Source organism: Gopherus flavomarginatus, chromosome 18 (assembly GCF_025201925.1).
Source record: "Gopherus flavomarginatus isolate rGopFla2 chromosome 18, rGopFla2.mat.asm, whole genome shotgun sequence".
Taxonomy (NCBI): Eukaryota; Metazoa; Chordata; order Testudines; family Testudinidae; genus Gopherus; species Gopherus flavomarginatus.
Window position 1 is genome coordinate 6,574,700 of NC_066634.1, and position 17,307 is coordinate 6,592,006.

Here is a 17,307-nt window from a genome sequence, read left to right on the forward strand (position 1 = left end):
TGGGTTTAGAAAAAAAGGCGTAAACATTACGTATACGTTTATGCATCAGATACATATAAAATTAGTGTATGGTTAACAATGCATTATGGGAACTTGGATCCCATGGTGACAACAACCCCTGTCTGACCTGTTTGGTACCCAGCATCCACTGCCAAACCAAAGCTTCCCAAAATACAGTGGGTGGGCAGTGGGATATCTATTCATGGTGCAGCTCACTATGAATCTATACAAGTGCTTCTGATGAGTACCCTGACTGCTGAGATAAGGAGTCCAAGAGGCATGCACGCAAGTGACATAGTAACTGTAGTGAGTCTATGCTGACATAACTTAAGTTAACAAATGCTTAAAGTGTAGATATGGCCTTAGGTATCTGAAATGTTCGGGAGAGGTAACAGGAACAGTATGAGGGCAGACTAAGATTCATTCAAGGGTTTAGGCTCAAGGCATGGAACTAGCCTTACTGCACCCTACAGGCTAAGGAACGAAGAGGCACATTAAAAAAGAAATCATGTATTTATTAAAATTTCTTGACTTCAGGGTGTATAACTCATGATTTTAGAATTCTTGCAGTTGTCAAGGTATCTTGGGGTTGTAGTTGTGTGGTCATTATATTTTGAAAGGCAAAACTATGAATGGTTTGAACAAAGAATTAGATCAGTGTCTCAGGATAAATACATCGGCTATTAGCCAAGATAATCAGTGATGCAGGCCCATGCTCTGTATGTCCCTAAACCATCCTTTGACTGCCAGATGCTGAGAGTGGACAATGGGATGGTTCATTGAGTTATTGCCTGGTCTGATCATTCCCTTAGAAGCTCCTGGCACTGGCTGCTGTCACAAGACAGGATACTAGATTAGGCAGACTATTGGTCTGACCTACGACAGCAGTTCTAATTTTCAGCAAAAATTACACTAGATTTTTTTTCCAGGGAGAAAGACGTTATCGGAGGCAGCATACTGCCTTTATTGAATATTTGAGAATCAAGTTGTATACACAAGCAATGGCATTCGGAAAAACACTAAGGGCTGGACTGACAGGCAAAATAACCGTTGCAAAAATGCAATCCCCATTGGTGGATTGAATCAAAACAAAGTTTTGACACTAGGCCAGAAATTCAGTCAGACTGGAAGTCAGATGTTCCAACAGAATAAACATCTGCTCTAAAAATAAGAACAAAAAGTCAGAATTAAAAATTCAGGGAATTCAGGGAATCACAGCAGAAGATAAGACAACTTGGGAAACAGCTAGGAAACTCTATGCAGTCAGATACAATGATAAGGGATTCTTTGTTTCTGAGGGGATATGTGTAAAATATTTCACTGACTTAAGTCTCGAGGATTATCTACACTGGCAAGTTAAAGCGCTCTAACTTGCTGGCTCAGGGGTGTGAAAAATCATACACACACAGCACGAGCACAGCAAGTTTGAGCACTTTAAAGCGCTAGTGTGGATAGGCTCGGCTCCCAGTGCTCGGTTCGGAGCTAATCCCCTCGTCGAGGTGGATTACCAGGAGCAGTGACTAGGCATTGGGATGCCTGTGCCTTTAAGAACCCAGCCCTGAGAAGCCCATGCTGAGAGGTACTATCTGTGGGAGGGGAAATAAAAAAGTCCCTCTCCCCCCCTCACTGGGGTAACTGCTACCCCCTGTGCCCCTGCCTGTGCTGGGTTTTGCCCTCTGCCACCCTCTGCCAGCGCCTCCCCCCAAGCTTAACTCCGTCTCCTCCCCCAGCCCTGATTTTGCCCTTTAGCCCCTCTCCTAATCCTGCCTCCAGCTGCTTGACCCCCCCACAATCAGTCCATTTCCACCCCCTGCTCAGACCCTGGCCACCCCCCTGCTCCGATTCGCTCCCTTTGCCACTTTTTAACCCCTGTAAATAGCTGTCAGCAGAATTTTAAGGCTAATAAGGGCAGGGTGAAGGGCAGAGGCTTGAGCAGATGTTACTGAGCATGCTCAGTTCATGTGGCGGTACATAAAGCCACTTTGCTCAAATAAAAAAACCTCTGCCCCCCGCAACAACCTATTTTTGCAAACACGGGTGTCTCAGTCCCACTAGGTAACTGTTACCCCCTGAGCCCCTGCCTGTGCTGGGTTTTGCCCTCTGTCACCCTCTGCCAGCGCCTCACCCCCTGTCTTAACTCCTCCCCACCCCCCAGCCCTGATTTTGCCCTTTAGCCCCTCTCCTAGTCCATCTAGTGAGCAGGGGATCCAAGGGGAGGAGCCCCAAGGGAGGCTGTATATATGGGGCTGGGGCTCCGGTGCCAGGGCAGTGTGGACGGGACAATGGTTTCACCCACAGCCACGTGCATCCTGGCATGGGCCCTGGCACTGCTCTGCGAGGGGACCCAGGGTAAGGGAGGTAGGGGCTGTCTTGGGTCGGTGTGTGTTGGTGTGTAGTGTGGTAGGGTGTGTGGCTATGCAGCAGGGTACTGATGTGTAGTAGAGTGTGTGTTGTGGAGCAGTGTGTAATGTTGTGTAGTAGAATGCATGTTGTGGAGCCGTGTGTTGTGGTGGGCATATTCTGAAGTGGTGTGGTGTGTAGTGCAGTAGAGTGCATGTTGTGGAGCAGTATGTTGTGTTGTGGAGCAGTGTGTTGTTGTGTAGTGTAGTAGAGTGCATGTTGTGTTGTGTACTAGAGTGTGTGTTGTGGAGCAGTGTGTTGTTGTGTAGTGTAGTAGAATGCATGTTGTGGAGCAGTGTGTTGTAGCGGGCATGTTCTGAAGTGGTGTGGAGTAGAGTGCATGTTGTGGAGCAGTATCTTCTTGTGTTGTGGAGCAGTGTGGTGTTGCATAGTGTAGTAGAGTGCATGTTGTGTAGTGTAGTAGAGTGCATGTTGTGGAGCACTGTGTTGTGTAGTGTAGTAGAGTCTGTGTCGTGGACCAGTGTGTTGTAGTGCAGTGCAGTGGAGTAGTGTTCATGTTATGAGTAGTGTGTTGTGTAGTGTAATAGAATCTGTATTGTGGAGCAATGTAGTAGATTGTGTGTCTCTGCAGCAGTGTGTCACTGTGTAGTATAGGAGAGTGTGTGCTGAGGAGCAGTCTGTCGTTATGTAGGTGTGTGGTGTAAAGTGTAATAGACCGTGTTGTGGAGCAACATGGTGCTGTTCAGGGGACTGTTTTGTTGTGAAGTGTAATACACTGTGTGTTATGAAGCAGTGTGTTGTTGACTAGTATCGTGGTGTGGGGGTTGTGGCTTGTGTAGTGCAGTGTGTGCTGAGGAACACGCTATCATTGTGTAGAGTGGCACAGAGTGTTTTGTGAAGCGATGAGAGACATACCAGCCTGGCAGGAGGTCTGAGATGGACAGCAGGAGTCCTGGCACACAGCTCGCCCCCCGCCCCCCCAACCAGGCCCCCTGCCCTCCCTGAGCCAGGGAGAGAACCCAGGAGTCCTGGCTCCCAGACACCACCACCACTCCTCGCACTCTAACCACTAGACCCCTGCCTTGCCTCCCTGAGCTGTGGCTAGAACCCAGGCGTCCTGATGACCCCTGGCCCAGGGCTCTCCCTGCTAGGCTATCGCCCCCTTTTCTGATCTCTGCCCCTTGTTCATGGCCAGGCGCGGACCCTGCCCTCTGCGTCTTCCCCTTCACCTACCAGGGCAAGGTCTACACGGAATGCACAGCCGAGGACAGTGACCGGCCCTGGTGCGCCACCACTGCCAACTACGACCAGGACAAGGCCTTCAGGTTCTGCTCCGAGGAGGGTGAGCTCCCAAGGGTAGGAGAGGGACAGGACGGGGGGACAGCCAGGGGATGGGATGGGAGGGAAGCCAGGGGACAAGGATGGGATAGAGGCAGCCGGGGGATGGGATGCGGATGGGGGTAGCCGGGGCATGGTTCAGGGACGGAGGGCAGCCCAGGGACGGGGGGCAGCATCGAGCAGCACGGAGGAGCATCATGTTCCCCGCTTGTGATCCCACATGTCCAGAACTAGCAGGTCTGACCCATGTCCAGGCGCTTAGCCACTGTCTTTCTGACACTTGCCCCAGCGATGTCTCCAGAACTGGGCAGAGCAGAGCCACCCAGTTACTCTGTCTGTCTAGCCTAATACACCCCCTCCTGTCTGTCTGTCTGTCTATGGGTCAGACACTTGCAGGGTGGCAAGAGGGTCCCCATCTCTGGTGGGCCTTACCTTCCTCCAGGCTCTGCCCAGGGTGGGGTGAGGGGTCCACACCCGTCTGTGATGCCCCAGGGCACCCCACCCCCTGACAGTTCCTGTCTCTCTCCCCCCAGCCTACAGCGGGAATACGGGCGGTGAGCCCTGCTTCTTCCCCTTCGTGTATGGGGGCGACACGTACCATGCCTGCACCACAGAGCAGAGTCACGGGGCCCAGCCCTGGTGCTCCACTACAGCAAACTATGACACGGATGGGCGCTGGAGCTACTGCCCCGACACAAGTATGATTCCTCCGGGGGCTCTCTGGAGAGGGGGCATGAGACCCGGTCACACCCAACATCCCCCCCACGCACCCAGCCCTGCCAGTGTCCTTCACTCCTGACCTGCAACCCGTGCTACCTCAGCCTTGAGTCCCCCTCCCATATACCTCTGCCAGTGCACCATAACCCTGTCCCCCGTTCCCTGCACTACCTTGGGGTGGTTGTGGGGCAGTGATCAGGCTGCTGGGGGGCAGGTGAGGGGTTTTATTTAACTGAAAATGGGCTAAACTTGGACTATAAGGTGGATAGAAAGCTGGCTAGATCGTCAGGCTCAACGGGTAGTGATCAACGGCTCCATGTCTAGTTAGCAGCCGGTATCAAGCAAAGTGCCCCAAGGGCTTGTCCTGGAGCCGGTTTTGTTCAATATCTTCATTAATGATCTGGAGGATGGCTTGGACAGCACCCTCAGCAAGTTTGCAGATGACACTAAACTGGAAGGAGTGGTAGATACACTGGAGGGTAGGGATAGGATACAGAGGGAACTAGACAAAGTAGAGGTTTGGGCCAAAAGAAATCTGATGAGATTCGACAAGGACAAGCGCAGAGTCCAGCATTAGGATGGAAGAATCCCATGCACTGCTACAGACTAGGGACCGAATGGCTAGGAAGCAATTCTACAGAAAAGGACCTAGGAGGTTACAGTAAACGAGAAGCTGGTTGTGACTCAACAGTGTGCCCTTGTTGCCAGACATTTAGGGCTCTATAAGTAGGGGCATTGCCAGCAGATTGAGGGACGTGATCATTCCCCTCTATTCGACATTGGTGAGGCCTCATCTGAAGTACTGTGTCCGGTTTTGGGCCCCACACAAGAAGGATGTGGAAAAATCGGAGAGTCCAACGGAGGGCAACAAAAATGATTAGAGGGCTGGAACACATGACTTATGAGGAGAGGCTGAGGGAACTGGGATTGTTTAGTCTGCAGAAGAGAAGAATGAGGGGGGATTTGATAGCTGCTTTCAACTACCTGAAACGGGGTTCCAAAGAAGATAGATCTAGACTATTTTCAGTGGTAGCAGATGACAGAACAAGGAGCAGTGATCTCAAGTTGCAGTGGGAGAGGTTTAGGTTGGATATTAGGAAAAACTTTTTCACTAGGAGGATGGTAAAGCACTGGAATTGGTTACCTAGGGAGGTGGTGGAATCTCCTTCCTTAGAGGTTTTTATGTCAAGCTTGACAAAGCCCTGGCTAGGATGATCTTGTTGGGAATTGGTCCTGCTTTGAGCAGGGGGTTGGACTTAGATGACCTCCTGAGGTCCCTTCCAACCCTGATAGTCTATGATTCTGATTCTGGTTTGAGTGTGAGCCACGTTACACAGCATGCTCTCTGTCTCTTCTGTCTCCTACATCCCATCTCTCTCCCCCGTCCCATCTCTCCCAGTACTTGGCGGGAACTCGGAGGAGCCCTGTACGTTCCCATTCAGCTATAAAGGCAGGAAGTACATGGCTTGCACCATGGACAATGGGCAGCGGCCCTGGTGTGCCACCACAAGCAACTATGAAGCGGACCATAAATGGAGGTACTGCGGCATGGCAGGTACGTGGGGCCAGGAGAGGCTTAAGGGGTGGGTTTGCTTTGCAGCTGGCATGTACACAGACTATGGGGGCCATGGCCCAATTGAGAGAGCCCAGGAGAGGGAATCAGGACACATGGGTTCTATTCCTGGTTTTGCCTCTGTGTCTAGGCAGCATCCGGCATGATGGGGCCGGATCTCAGTGATGGAGTAGGGAGTAGAGCAGATTGACCTGGTAATGTTGTGTAGGAGTTTTACTGGGACTATCTGCATTGGTGATGGGGATATCAGGGTGTGACTTCACTTGAGGGACAATACCTGAGCGTGTAACCTGAGCCCAGGAGCGGGATTGGGGCCAGGTGACACCTTTGCCCAGGAAACTGGACAAAGGCTGGAGGAAGAGCTAGGGGGAGGCTGGGTGAGACGGTTGGAGGGGGGTTTCAGTTTGGAGCTGGCTGGGGAAACGGAGGGAGCCCCAGGGCTGGACCTGACTGAGGGGGTCCTGTTGTCTGTACCTACAAGCTCTGTTTTGGACCGTGTTCCTGTTGTCTAATAAATCCAGGGCCAGCTCTTCCATTAGCTGCCCGTAGGCGTTCGCCTGGGGCGCCAGGATTTGGGGAGCGGCATTTTGTGCGCTCCTCACGGGGCGCATGGGAACTTCTGGTTCCACTCCCGTTGCGCCGCCGAAGAAGGACCTTCTGCCGACTTGCAGCGGAAGACAGCGGCAAGCAATTGAGCAGCACAATGACTGCCACTGTCACCTGTGGCATTTCAGCAGAGGGTCCTTCGGCGGCACGATGGGAGTGGAACCGGAAGCTCCCGCGTGCTCTGTGGGGAGCGCACAAAATGCCCCCTTCCCCCAAATTCTGCTCCTGAATAAACCTGTTTTACTGGCTGGCTGAGAGTCATGGTGAATCACAGGAAGTGGGGGGTGCAGGGCCCTGACTCCCTCACACTTCCTGATACTCAGTGACTGTGTGTCGGGGAAATGCTCTATACTACTCTGCGGGGCGGAGTGGGGGGTTGGGTTAGTGTCACCATTACTGTGGTATTTGAATGGTCAATCAAAATGAGTGGACATGAAGCATTCATTTGTGTATAAGCCCTGTAGGAGCAAGGAACATTCCAGTATCCACTTTGAACCAAACCAAAATTTTGCCCAGTGCTGCCGATCAACACCTTAGATCTTTTTTCTAGCCTAGAAATATTTTTGGGAATTCAACATTTTTCCCCTCTGGGATTGGAGGGGAAAAAATTAAACTTTGAAAATATTCATGAACTGAAAAGCCAAACTCTCTTTCAGGTTGGCTCAGTTGGAAAGTTTAGTTTTGAAATTGTTTCCATTTCAACCTTTTTTTCTTTTTTAACATTTTTTTACTCTAGTTAGCTTAAATTTCTGTAACCCTTCTGCCAGTCAGAGTTGGCAGCAACAAGGGCCAGGTTCAGTATCTAGAGATTCCTTTTCAACAATACAACACAGAACCGGCTCGAGCCCCCACCTAGTGACCTGGGACAATTACATGCCACCCCTTGGGTGCCCCTAGGAGGCAGAACTTCCACTCTTGCAAGCATAGAGTCTGAGTGGAGAAAAGAAACTTTTAATAAAAGGAGGGAAGTAACTCTCCGTTAATTTGGGAAAACACCACAAACAAGGTTTATAACCATAAATCATGAGCAAAAGACTCACCCCCAACTAAGTTGGGCTGTGTCATTTTCCTCTCAGGATCTTAAGTCCAGCAACCAAAAGTCCCTTTAACTTGCCCATCCCTTCTCTGCACCCCAGTCACTGTGCTGTCCTTGGCCAGTGCAGACCTAGAGTTCAAATGCTCATCTGCAGAGTTCATCTCCCACCCTGGGCAGAAAGAGGGTGGGTAAGGAGGCACCTTAGTTGCTCCACTGCTCAGGCACTCACTCACCACCCCTCTCTGCGGGGCTCTGCTCTAGTCCTCTCCACCAGCTGCACTGCCGACCAGTCACTAAGATGTCTTCAGGGCCCACTACTTAACATAGCTCTCAGTGATTTCAGCTGTTAGTGGGGGAGCCTCAGTGCTGGTGCACATGGGTCAGTCTCTTGCATCAGCTGCACTGTTTCAAAGCAGGTCTAATACTTAGATCTAGGTATCAGTGACTTCAGCTCTGCAACATGTAACAAAACTCTCAACTGAGTCTAAATTAGCTCTTTTGTTATACCGTGGAGAAAGGAGAGGTCAAAGACTATCTGCATCCCTTTAGCACAGTGCACACAAACACTTATCCCCCACACTCTCTCAGTTCACTGGGCTTTGGAACCCATGTCCCCTGCCTAGTGAGTGCTGTTCAGTTGAGGGTGAGTCCCTCTATTGGGGTATGTTCTGCTGCCCTCGGTTCAAACAAAGGATAGTAACCCTTTATTACTCTTGCCCCAATAACAAGGAGACTGGGGATCCCACACCAGGCAAAAGTGACCATTTGGGAAAGCAATTGCATCATGTTGAGCACCTAGGCAGGGTGGATGTGTCCTTGCAAACGAGATCAGCTTCTGAAGTCCTCTTCCACAGCTCACCACTAGACATCAGGGGAGAGCTCATTCAGACTCTGCTTACATTACAAAACAAAAAAGTGCTCCCAACAGGGAACCCAGATTTTTTATGTCAAAACGTTTCCAGGCTTTTTTCCCTTTACATTTTTTTCAAGTCGGGAAATGCATCAAAACCAGCAACATTCTTCAAAAGGCCCAAATCTTTTGATTCCCATGAATTGGCATTTTTTCCACTTAAAAAAATTGTTTTGTTGGGAAAGTTTGCACCCAGTTCTCCCAGAAAATCACCTGCCCTGCGTCCTGCCTTCTGCCCTGTTTTAACCTTTTCCTCCCTTGCCTCTTTCTCCACCAGCTGTAGGGGGAAATTTGGACAGCTCCCCTTGCGTCTTCCCTTTTATCTATAAGGACAAGACCTACCACCGCTGTACGGCCATCAATGATAAGATGGGACGGCCCTGGTGTGCTACCACTCCCAACTACGATAAAGACCATCTCTGGCGCTTCTGCTTTAGCAAAGGTGAGTCCCGGCCATGACCAGGGCGCTCTGTGTTGGCACAGAGGGAAAGGGTTTGTGGAGGACGTGCCAGTACATGACACTCTAGCACAGTTAGAGTTGTCACCCAGTCTTGCGGGCCAAATGAGCTCACTGGAGGGGCTGTGTGCTACAAATGGTTTCCCCGGTGCAGCCAAATTGCCTGGCACCTCCTTGTGATGCGGCCATCAGAGATGGGATGCCATTGCCAGGCTAGATAGGCCCCTGGGGTGATCCGATGCTTCTATGTGCAACGCCATTCACCCACTATAAAAAATTATCTTGGTTTCACCACAGCAGTGAAATGAGACACCCTGGCTTTGCTTTTTTTGCTAAGAAAATGGCCATGATGGTCATTCTCTTTGGCATTCCTGCTGTTCACTCTGATTTACTTGTTGCCTTTGCAGTCTATGGGGGGAACTCCAATGGCCAACACTGCATGTTTCCTTTCACCTACAAAACCGAGCTATTTCACAGCTGCACAAACGCTGGAGACAAGAAGGGAAATTTCTGGTGTGCCACAACCCACAACTACAACCAGGATAAGCTGTGGCACTACTGTCCAGATATCAGTAATGTATCCAGTCTCTTTGTATATTCCCTCTGGGGCAGATCTGGTTTGCTGGTGATTCTGAAAAATCAGGCTGAGGCAGGAGCTTGTCATGGATTGCCATGAAAATGAATTTGTAGAAATTGTCAATGAATCAAAAAATTGGGAGGGGGAGATCATTTCAGGTAGATCATGAAAGTTCACTTTTTTTAAAAAAATGTCATTGCATTGCAGAGTCAGAAAAAATGGTTTTGAGTGTATTCCTAAAATGAAATTTCTGAAATTTTCAGAGAGTTAAAAAAACTAGAAAAACATTTATCTTGGGTTGTCCAGAAAATGAAATATTTCACAGTTTTTAATTAATCAAAAAAATTGGGGGACAATGTGTTTTGGGAGGATCCCGGAAACAAATTTGTTCAAAATTTTCCATCATTTGGAAGATCGTGGAAAAAAACATTTTGGGTGGATCCTGGTACTGAAATTTTCTTCAACACTTTTTGTTAATTAAAAAATCAGAAAATAAAATTGTTTTGGGTGGATCCCAAAAATGAATTTTTTAAAATTTTCATTGAACTGAAAATGTAAGGAAAAAAATCCCTTTGGGTTTAATGGACCATTTCATTTCAATTTTGAACATTTTTTAAACTTTCTAAATTTTGGTTTTAATAAAATAGAAGGAGATTTTGAAAGCAGATGTTTCAAATTGAAGAATTGACCCTTTCTGAATTTTTGGTCATTTTTTCAACATGAACAGTCCCTCACTAAACATTTTGGCTTCACTGAATCTGTACTTTTTGCCAAAAACATTTCATCTGAAAAGTTTCATCCACCTCTATTTACCAAGTTACCTGGGGGCCTCCAGATCACCTATATTATCTCATCCCCTCTCTGCTGTGCCCCTGAGCCAATGAAGAGTTGTGACACTTTGATACCAATGGGAGTTGGGCAGTGGGAGTCTATCTGATTGGTGGGTGGGATAGTGGCTCACAACACATCCCTCCCAGCAGCTGAAGGAACCTCTAAGGATTCTTTCAGGAAAGGTTCGATGCCAGGGTCTAGGAGCAGCCACAGAATCTGATCCAGAACCAATGGAGGGTCTGACCTCAGTGGGATTTGGAAATCCAGGTTCCTGTCCCAGCCCAGTGTTGGCTTTCCTGGAAGATGCTTTAGCCACGATGATGTCTTCAAATCCAGACCGGATGCCATTCTGGAAGATACTTGAGTGAAACCCAAGTTATTGGGTTCAACACAGAGAAAATCGGGGGACATTCACTGGTCTGTGTTCTACAGGACGTCAGACTAAACCAGTGGCTCTCAAACTTTTTTACTGATGACCCTTTCACATAGCAAGCCTCTGAATATAATTCCCCCTTATAAATTTAAAACACCTTTTTATATATTTAACACCATTATAAATGCTGGAGGCAAAGTGGGGTTTGGGGTCGAGGCTGATAACCTCTCAAACCCCTGAGGGGTCCTGACCCCCAGTTGGAGAACCCCTGGACTAAATGATCACAATGGTCCCTTCTGGCCTTGGGATCTATGAAAACCTGTCTGAGATTTCTTGGCTGTTGGTGATGGTGGCCGGGTCATAGTGGGATGCAGGAGCCGTTAGTCCATAGGCAGGTGGACGTGTTGATGGTGTCTATAACCACCTCCCTTTGCCTCCCCAGTCCTGGGTGGGAACGCTCCAGGGAAGAGCTGTGCGTTCCCCTTCCTCTACAACAAACAAATGCACTACACCTGCATCAGCGACGGGGGGAGCTCGGAAAAACTGTGGTGCAGCACCACCAGGAATTACGACGTGGACAAGAAGTGGACTTACTGTTATATGCCAGGTAGGGCAGGGGACAGAGGAAGCTGAGCCCTGCGGTTAAGGTGTTTGGCTCATCGAGATCTGGGTCAATTCCTGGCTCTTTCATAGACTTCTTAGTAAGTCAGTTAGGAAGTGATTTGTTGGGTTTTTGGTCCCCACCCCCAGCCCCACAGGAAATGCTGAGCAAGCTGAAGTTCATGGGTAGCAGCTGTTCAGCAGTTCCCAAAACCATCCCCCAAATCGCCCTAGAGTGGAGTGGCTCCTTCTATTAGCTGTTAGATTGACAGCACTTTGAGACAGGGATTGTCCGTCTCTGTCTGTCTTGGCAGTGCCTGGCACAACCCCGATCTTGGTGACTCTGTGTCTGGGCAGCACCTGGTGCGATGAAGCCCCAATCTCAGTGGCTCTGAGGCTAGTATCTAGAGGCTTTGACTAATGCACGTAATGAGCACAGAGGATGTACCCCGAAAACACATCTGGGTTATAGCTGTGTCTAACCACCTGTGCGTGTATAAACTGGCTAAATGGACTTCCTCCAACCCACAAACCACCTAACACATTTTACATACATGCATACTGTGCAGTTGGAGTTTTTTTGCCTGTCCCCTTGGCATCTTTGGCTCATTAGCCCCAGGATGCAGAAGTGAGGAAACTGAGGCATGGAACTGGGCTGTGCCTTGCTAAAGGTCACCCAGCAGAGCCAGGCATAGCATCCAGGTCTCTCGTTGCTCAGCCTGGCACTCTGTCCCCTAGCCCTAAGCTGCATGGGGTACCATTTAACAAAGTGTTTGTTTCTGTTGCTGTGTTTGGTCTGCAGACCTCGACACGCCCTGTGTCTTCCCCTTCATCTACAAGAAGTTTAAATTCCTCACCTGCACCAACCTGGCAGAGGAGAGTGGGAAGTTCTGGTGTTCCACCACAGACAACTATGACCGGGACCATCAGTGGAGCTACTGCCCTGCCTGAGACAGGTAGGACAGGGCAATGGGATGGTCTCTGTTTATCATATCTCTATCTGGACAAGGGGCGCGTGGGATGGGTTCGATCACAGAGATCCCCTTGGGACTGTCACCTGATGTGCTGAAATTATCTCTGAGCCCTTTTTCCCTGCCAGCTTGGGACTTCCAGAACCCTGACTTGTTGAGCCAGACACGCTAGATGCTGCAACACAGACTCAGGGTCTGAGCCACATCCCCAAAGCTGCAGACTTAACTCAGCAGGTACTTCTCTCCAGCACCCAGACACCTAGCTTCCAATGGGATCCAAACCCCAAATAAATCCGTTTTACTCTGTATAAAGCTTACACAGGGTAAATTAGTAAATTGTTCACCCTCTATAACACTGATAGAGAGAGATGCCCAGCTGTTTGCTCACCCAGGTATTAATCACTTATTCTGGGTTTATTAATGAAAAAAATGATTTTATTAAGTATAAAAAGTAGGATTTAGGTGGTTTCAAGTAATAACAGACAGAAAAAGGTAAGTCACCAAGCAAAATAAAGGAAAAACGCTCAAGTCTAACTCTAATACATTAAGAAACTGAATACAGGTAAATCTCACCCTCAGAGATGTTCCAATAAGCTTCTTTCACAGATCAGACTCCTTCCTAGTCTGGGCTCAATCCTGTCCCCTGGTACAGTCCTTGTTAGTTCCAGCAGGCATCTCGGGTGGTAAGCAGGGGGTTTCTCATGGCTGGCAGCTTCTTTTGTCCTCCTCCACCCCCTTCTATAGCTTTGGCACAAGGTGGGAATCTTTTACCTCTCTAGGTCCCCACCCGTCCATCTAAATGGGAAAGTACCAGATTGAAGATGGATTTTATTATCAGGTGATATGGTTACATATCACTGTAAAACCCCTAGTCTCCATTCCCCATGGGCTGGCCCACACGTACACAGGAAGGCTTTAAAGTAACTACGGCCATTTACAACTGATTGTTTCTGGAACTCCCTTCATGGCCTCCACTTAACATGTTTACATCAGTGATACAAGTTTATATCCTGTTCTCCTAACTCCAGTTATAGAAATAATACATGCAAAGGATGAACACACTTAGTAGATGACAAGCTTTCTAATGACACCATACAAAGGGTATTTAGCATAAAGCATATTCCAGTTATGTCATATTCATAAGCATATTTCCATAAAGCATGTGGAGTGCAACATCACAGGATGATCCTTCTTCTTTTGTCTATTTACACTGAGAACTCTTCCAGGCAGGGACCGTCTGCAGCACCCAGTGCAAGGGGCCCCCAATCTACATGACTCTATGTCTGGCAGCGCACAGCACACAAGGTCCCCAAGCTGGTGACTCTGTGTCCAGCCATCTATCACCATGTGCATCCATCCATCCTTCCCCATACTCATCCATCCATACATTCCCATACGCATCCATCCACCCATTCATACATCCCTATCCACAGTCACCCATCCAACCATCCCATGCACATCCACCAACCACCCAACAATGGAATCATAGAGATATAGGGCTGGAAGGGACTAAAGAACCCAGCCCTGCCCTTCCCCCGCTTGTCCCATGCTGAGGCGGGACCAAATATACCTAAACCATCCCTGACAGGTGTTTGTCCAACCTCCAATGACAGGGATGCCACAACCTCCCCTAGATATTCTGCTCCAGAGCAGAATTATCTGCAGAGCTAGCAAGTTTTTCCTAGTATCTCACCTAAATCTCCCTAGCTGCAAACTCAGCCAATTCCTCCTTGCCTGTCCCTCGGTGGCTGTGGAGAACAATTGTTCTCCATCCTCTTTCTAGCAACCTTTTGCATATTGGAAGACTGTTATCAGGTTCCCCCCTCAGCCTTCTCTTCTCAAGATTCAACCTTCCCAGTTTTTTCAACCTCCCCTACTAGGTCAGGTTTTCTAAACCTCTGATCATTTTGGTTGCTCTTCTCTGGACTTTCTCCAATTTGCCCACATCTTTCTTCAAGTGCAGTACCCGAAACTGGACACTGTCCTCCAGCTGAGACCTCACCAGTGCCAACTACAGCAGGACAATGACCTCCTATGTCTGACATACGATGTTCCCATTAATACACCTCAGAATGTTATTTGCCTTTTTCACAACCTCACCATGATGTCAAGTCCTATTCATTTTGAGATCCACCCTAACCCCTAGATCCTTTTCTGCCGTCCCACTGCTTAGCTAATGAAGTGGTGCTGAAGGTCTGTTCTTCTGTCCTTTTCAGGTGACAGCCCCAGAGCCAGGAGGAGACAGAATGATGACATTCAAAATTAAATTAAAGGAATGAGCCCTGCTCTAGACACCTCTGCTCTCCTAACAAAGATTGCTTCTGATCAACAGATACCGGTGGCATAATCACCTTTCTAACTGATTTTAGTAAATTCAAATAAAGCATCTTCTAAAACACAGCATCTGCAAGTTCTGCATCTGGGCAGAAGGCAATAAATGACCTGTCCATTTCCCTGGGTTGAGGATGACAGCGTGGTGGCTTTTGCTTCTGGTGAATACTGGGCATTTCCCAACAAATATGGCTTATTGGAAGGGTTATAAATCCTCATGCTTCAGGGTTGAAGATGATCACTCTTAGTGGTCAGGAACAGAACATCCTGGGAGACAGATTATCCCACATTTCTCCAGTACTTTCTCTGAAGCTTGTCATGCTTCCATTGCCGGAGATACTGAACTAGGCAGACCTTGGGTCTGGCCTGGCCTGACTAGCTTTATGTTCACGGTCGACACATTGGAGGGAAATGATCCAGAATGCCCAGTGGAAATGGCTCCGTGTTCTTTGTGAGATCGGATGAAGTCCTGCTCCATTGACATCAGTGGCAAAGCTCTGGTCAGGTTTTCACCTCTTATTTCTAACGTGACAATAACACACAATCCGAGTTTTCAGCTCAGGTCCTGTCATGAATCTTTAGGTGCCTTAACTGATCATTTCCGTGCCTGTGAATGGCAAGGGGTCTGATCCCCGGCTGGCCTCAGTGAGTGGGCGTCATAGGGGCGGCAGGTTATATGGGCTCAAGGTGCTCGAGCACCAGGAATATTCAGGGCTGAGGGCTGTGCTCCACCAATATTTGGAGCTGGGTTTCTCCCCTGGCCCTGCCTGGAGCGGGCCCTGCCCCCCCAACACCTCAGAGCGTGCCCCCCGAGCCTTGGACCTCCCCTGCCTGAAAAAAAAAAAAACAGCCAGTGCCTCTCTCCCTTGCTTGTGCTGCCTGCTGCTGCTTCTGTCTAAGGCTATAGAGATCAGCGGCTGGCAGCCTCTTGGAGAGTGGGAGAGGAGGCACACACGTGCTTGGGAGCTCTTTCTCCTGTCCCCCGGCACCCACCTGGAGGAGACGCCAAGGGGGGTTCCGGCCAGGAGATGGACATCTGGAGTGGACCTCACTGACCTGAGCAGCTGCTGAGGCTTCAGTGAGGTTTAACCCTGTGATCCACCCCCTCCACCTGCAGCCCCACTCCCGCCCAATGCTGGGCAAGGGGTAGTCCCATCCCCCATCCCCAGTGAGGCGAGGGTGAGGGGCAGCAGCAGGGGAGGCCACACATGATGGCAAACCTCCCACCACCTGGTACCCACCGTAGGGGAGGTGAGTGGGCTTTCTGGACCTGAGAGAGTCCCTAGGAGCATGTGCAGTGACCGTGGTGCAGAGTGAGTGTGCTGCCAAGGGGGGGGAAGGGTGGAGAGGAGGGGTCCCTCGCCTGGAGCTTGCTGCTGCCAGTAAGGGGAGGGGAGTCCTCTCTGGCCCTAGCCCTGGGGCAGCCTGTCTGCACCCCAAGTTCCTTATCCCCAGACCTGCCCCACCCCAGAGCCTGCGCCCCCAGCAACCCAACCCTGAGCACCCTCCTGCACTGTGAACCCCTCATCCCCAGCCCCACCCCAGAGCCCTCACCTCAGGGGAAAAACGTGCAACTTAAATTTGGTGGTCAGTTTGGAGTATCGTGTTTAGCACAATACTTGATTATTTTACACCCTTTAAAGTATGTAACTAGTCGTATACAGGTGTTACAAAGTGGGAATGTTCTTAATGTTTTCTCTGAATACTGTGTGGGTGCCTCAGTTTCCCCTATGCATTTCTCAAGGATGTAGATGGTGGGATAAGGAGGTGTGATTGTTGTAGAGCCCTAGAGGGCCAGTGTGATGCCTTCTGCACAGAGAATGGCCGAAATCCTGTCTCCGGGCAACTGATGGCCTGGGCTGCTCTCCTGCAAGGTGCCAACTAAAGGTGTTGGAGAATAAAGAGATCAAGTGGCCTCCTAATGCCTAGAAAAGAGACAAAGGCCAGAGGAGGGAGTGTCAGTGCCTGTGCGGACTTTTGGGAAGCGCATGGTGTGGAAGGGGGTGCTGGGATGCTCTGGAACTACTCCATAGAAAGCCAGTCAGGACTCTGGGGGAGCCTCCTCTCTCTGAGCATACTGTTTCCAGGGTAAGAAGCTTACACCTTCCTTGGTCTGACCTTGGAGCATTCAGCATGCCCTTCCACACCATGTGCTCTCCGCAGTGAGTCTGCCCAGGCAGATCCTGGGGCAACCAGAGGTCCCTGCACCTCAGCTCTGCAGTCAGATGTGACTCTCAGCCAGCCGGTAAAACAGAAGGTTTATTAGACAACAGGATCACAGTCTAAAACAGAGCTTGTAGGTACAGAAAACAGGACCCCTCAACCAGGTTCATCTTGGGGAGTGGGGAGCTCAGACCCAAGTTCTGGACCTCTCCCCATTTCCCCAGCCAGCTCCAAACTGACACTCCCTCCTCTAGCCTTTGTGTCTCTTCTGGACAAGGAGGCCAGCTGATCTTTTTGTCCCCAACACCTTCAGTTGGCACCTTGCAGGGGAAACTGAGGCACCCACACGGTATTCAGAGAAAACATGAAGAACATTTCCACTTTGTCACAACAGGTGCAACAAAATATAATACCGTATATTGAAGCAGGCAAGTGCTGCTTCTGACTTTCCACTTTTAATTGA

At 49.4% G+C, this 17,307-nt stretch overlaps 1 protein-coding gene across 1 annotated transcript; it reads left to right on the forward strand.

Moving 5' to 3' along the window:
• Window positions 1–2,282: 2,282 nt before the first annotated feature.
• On the forward strand, window positions 2,283–14,699 carry LOC127036937 (epididymal sperm-binding protein 1-like). Its single transcript, XM_050928223.1, has 9 exons — window positions 2,283–2,349; window positions 3,557–3,703; window positions 4,233–4,397; window positions 5,816–5,971; window positions 8,819–8,983; window positions 9,406–9,570; window positions 11,222–11,386; window positions 12,182–12,335; window positions 14,567–14,699. Exons 1-8 carry the CDS (start codon window positions 2,283–2,285, stop codon window positions 12,328–12,330), a joined length of 1,179 nt encoding a protein of 392 aa, XP_050784180.1. The 3' UTR covers window positions 12,331–12,335; window positions 14,567–14,699.
• The last annotated feature ends 2,608 nt before the right edge of the window (window positions 14,700–17,307 follow it).

Excerpts from the sequence above, each read along its gene's own strand:
- LOC127036937 (XM_050928223.1), top strand. The coding sequence starts at position 2,283 with ATGGTTTCACCCACAGCCACGTGCATCCTGGCATGGGCCCTGGCACTG. Across the intron at positions 2,350-3,556 it reads GCTCTGCGAGGGGACCCAGG|GCGCGGACCCTGCCCTCTGC; the intron begins GTAAGGGAGGTA and ends GTTCATGGCCAG. Across the intron at positions 5,972-8,818 it reads GAGGTACTGCGGCATGGCAG|CTGTAGGGGGAAATTTGGAC; the intron begins GTACGTGGGGCC and ends TTTCTCCACCAG.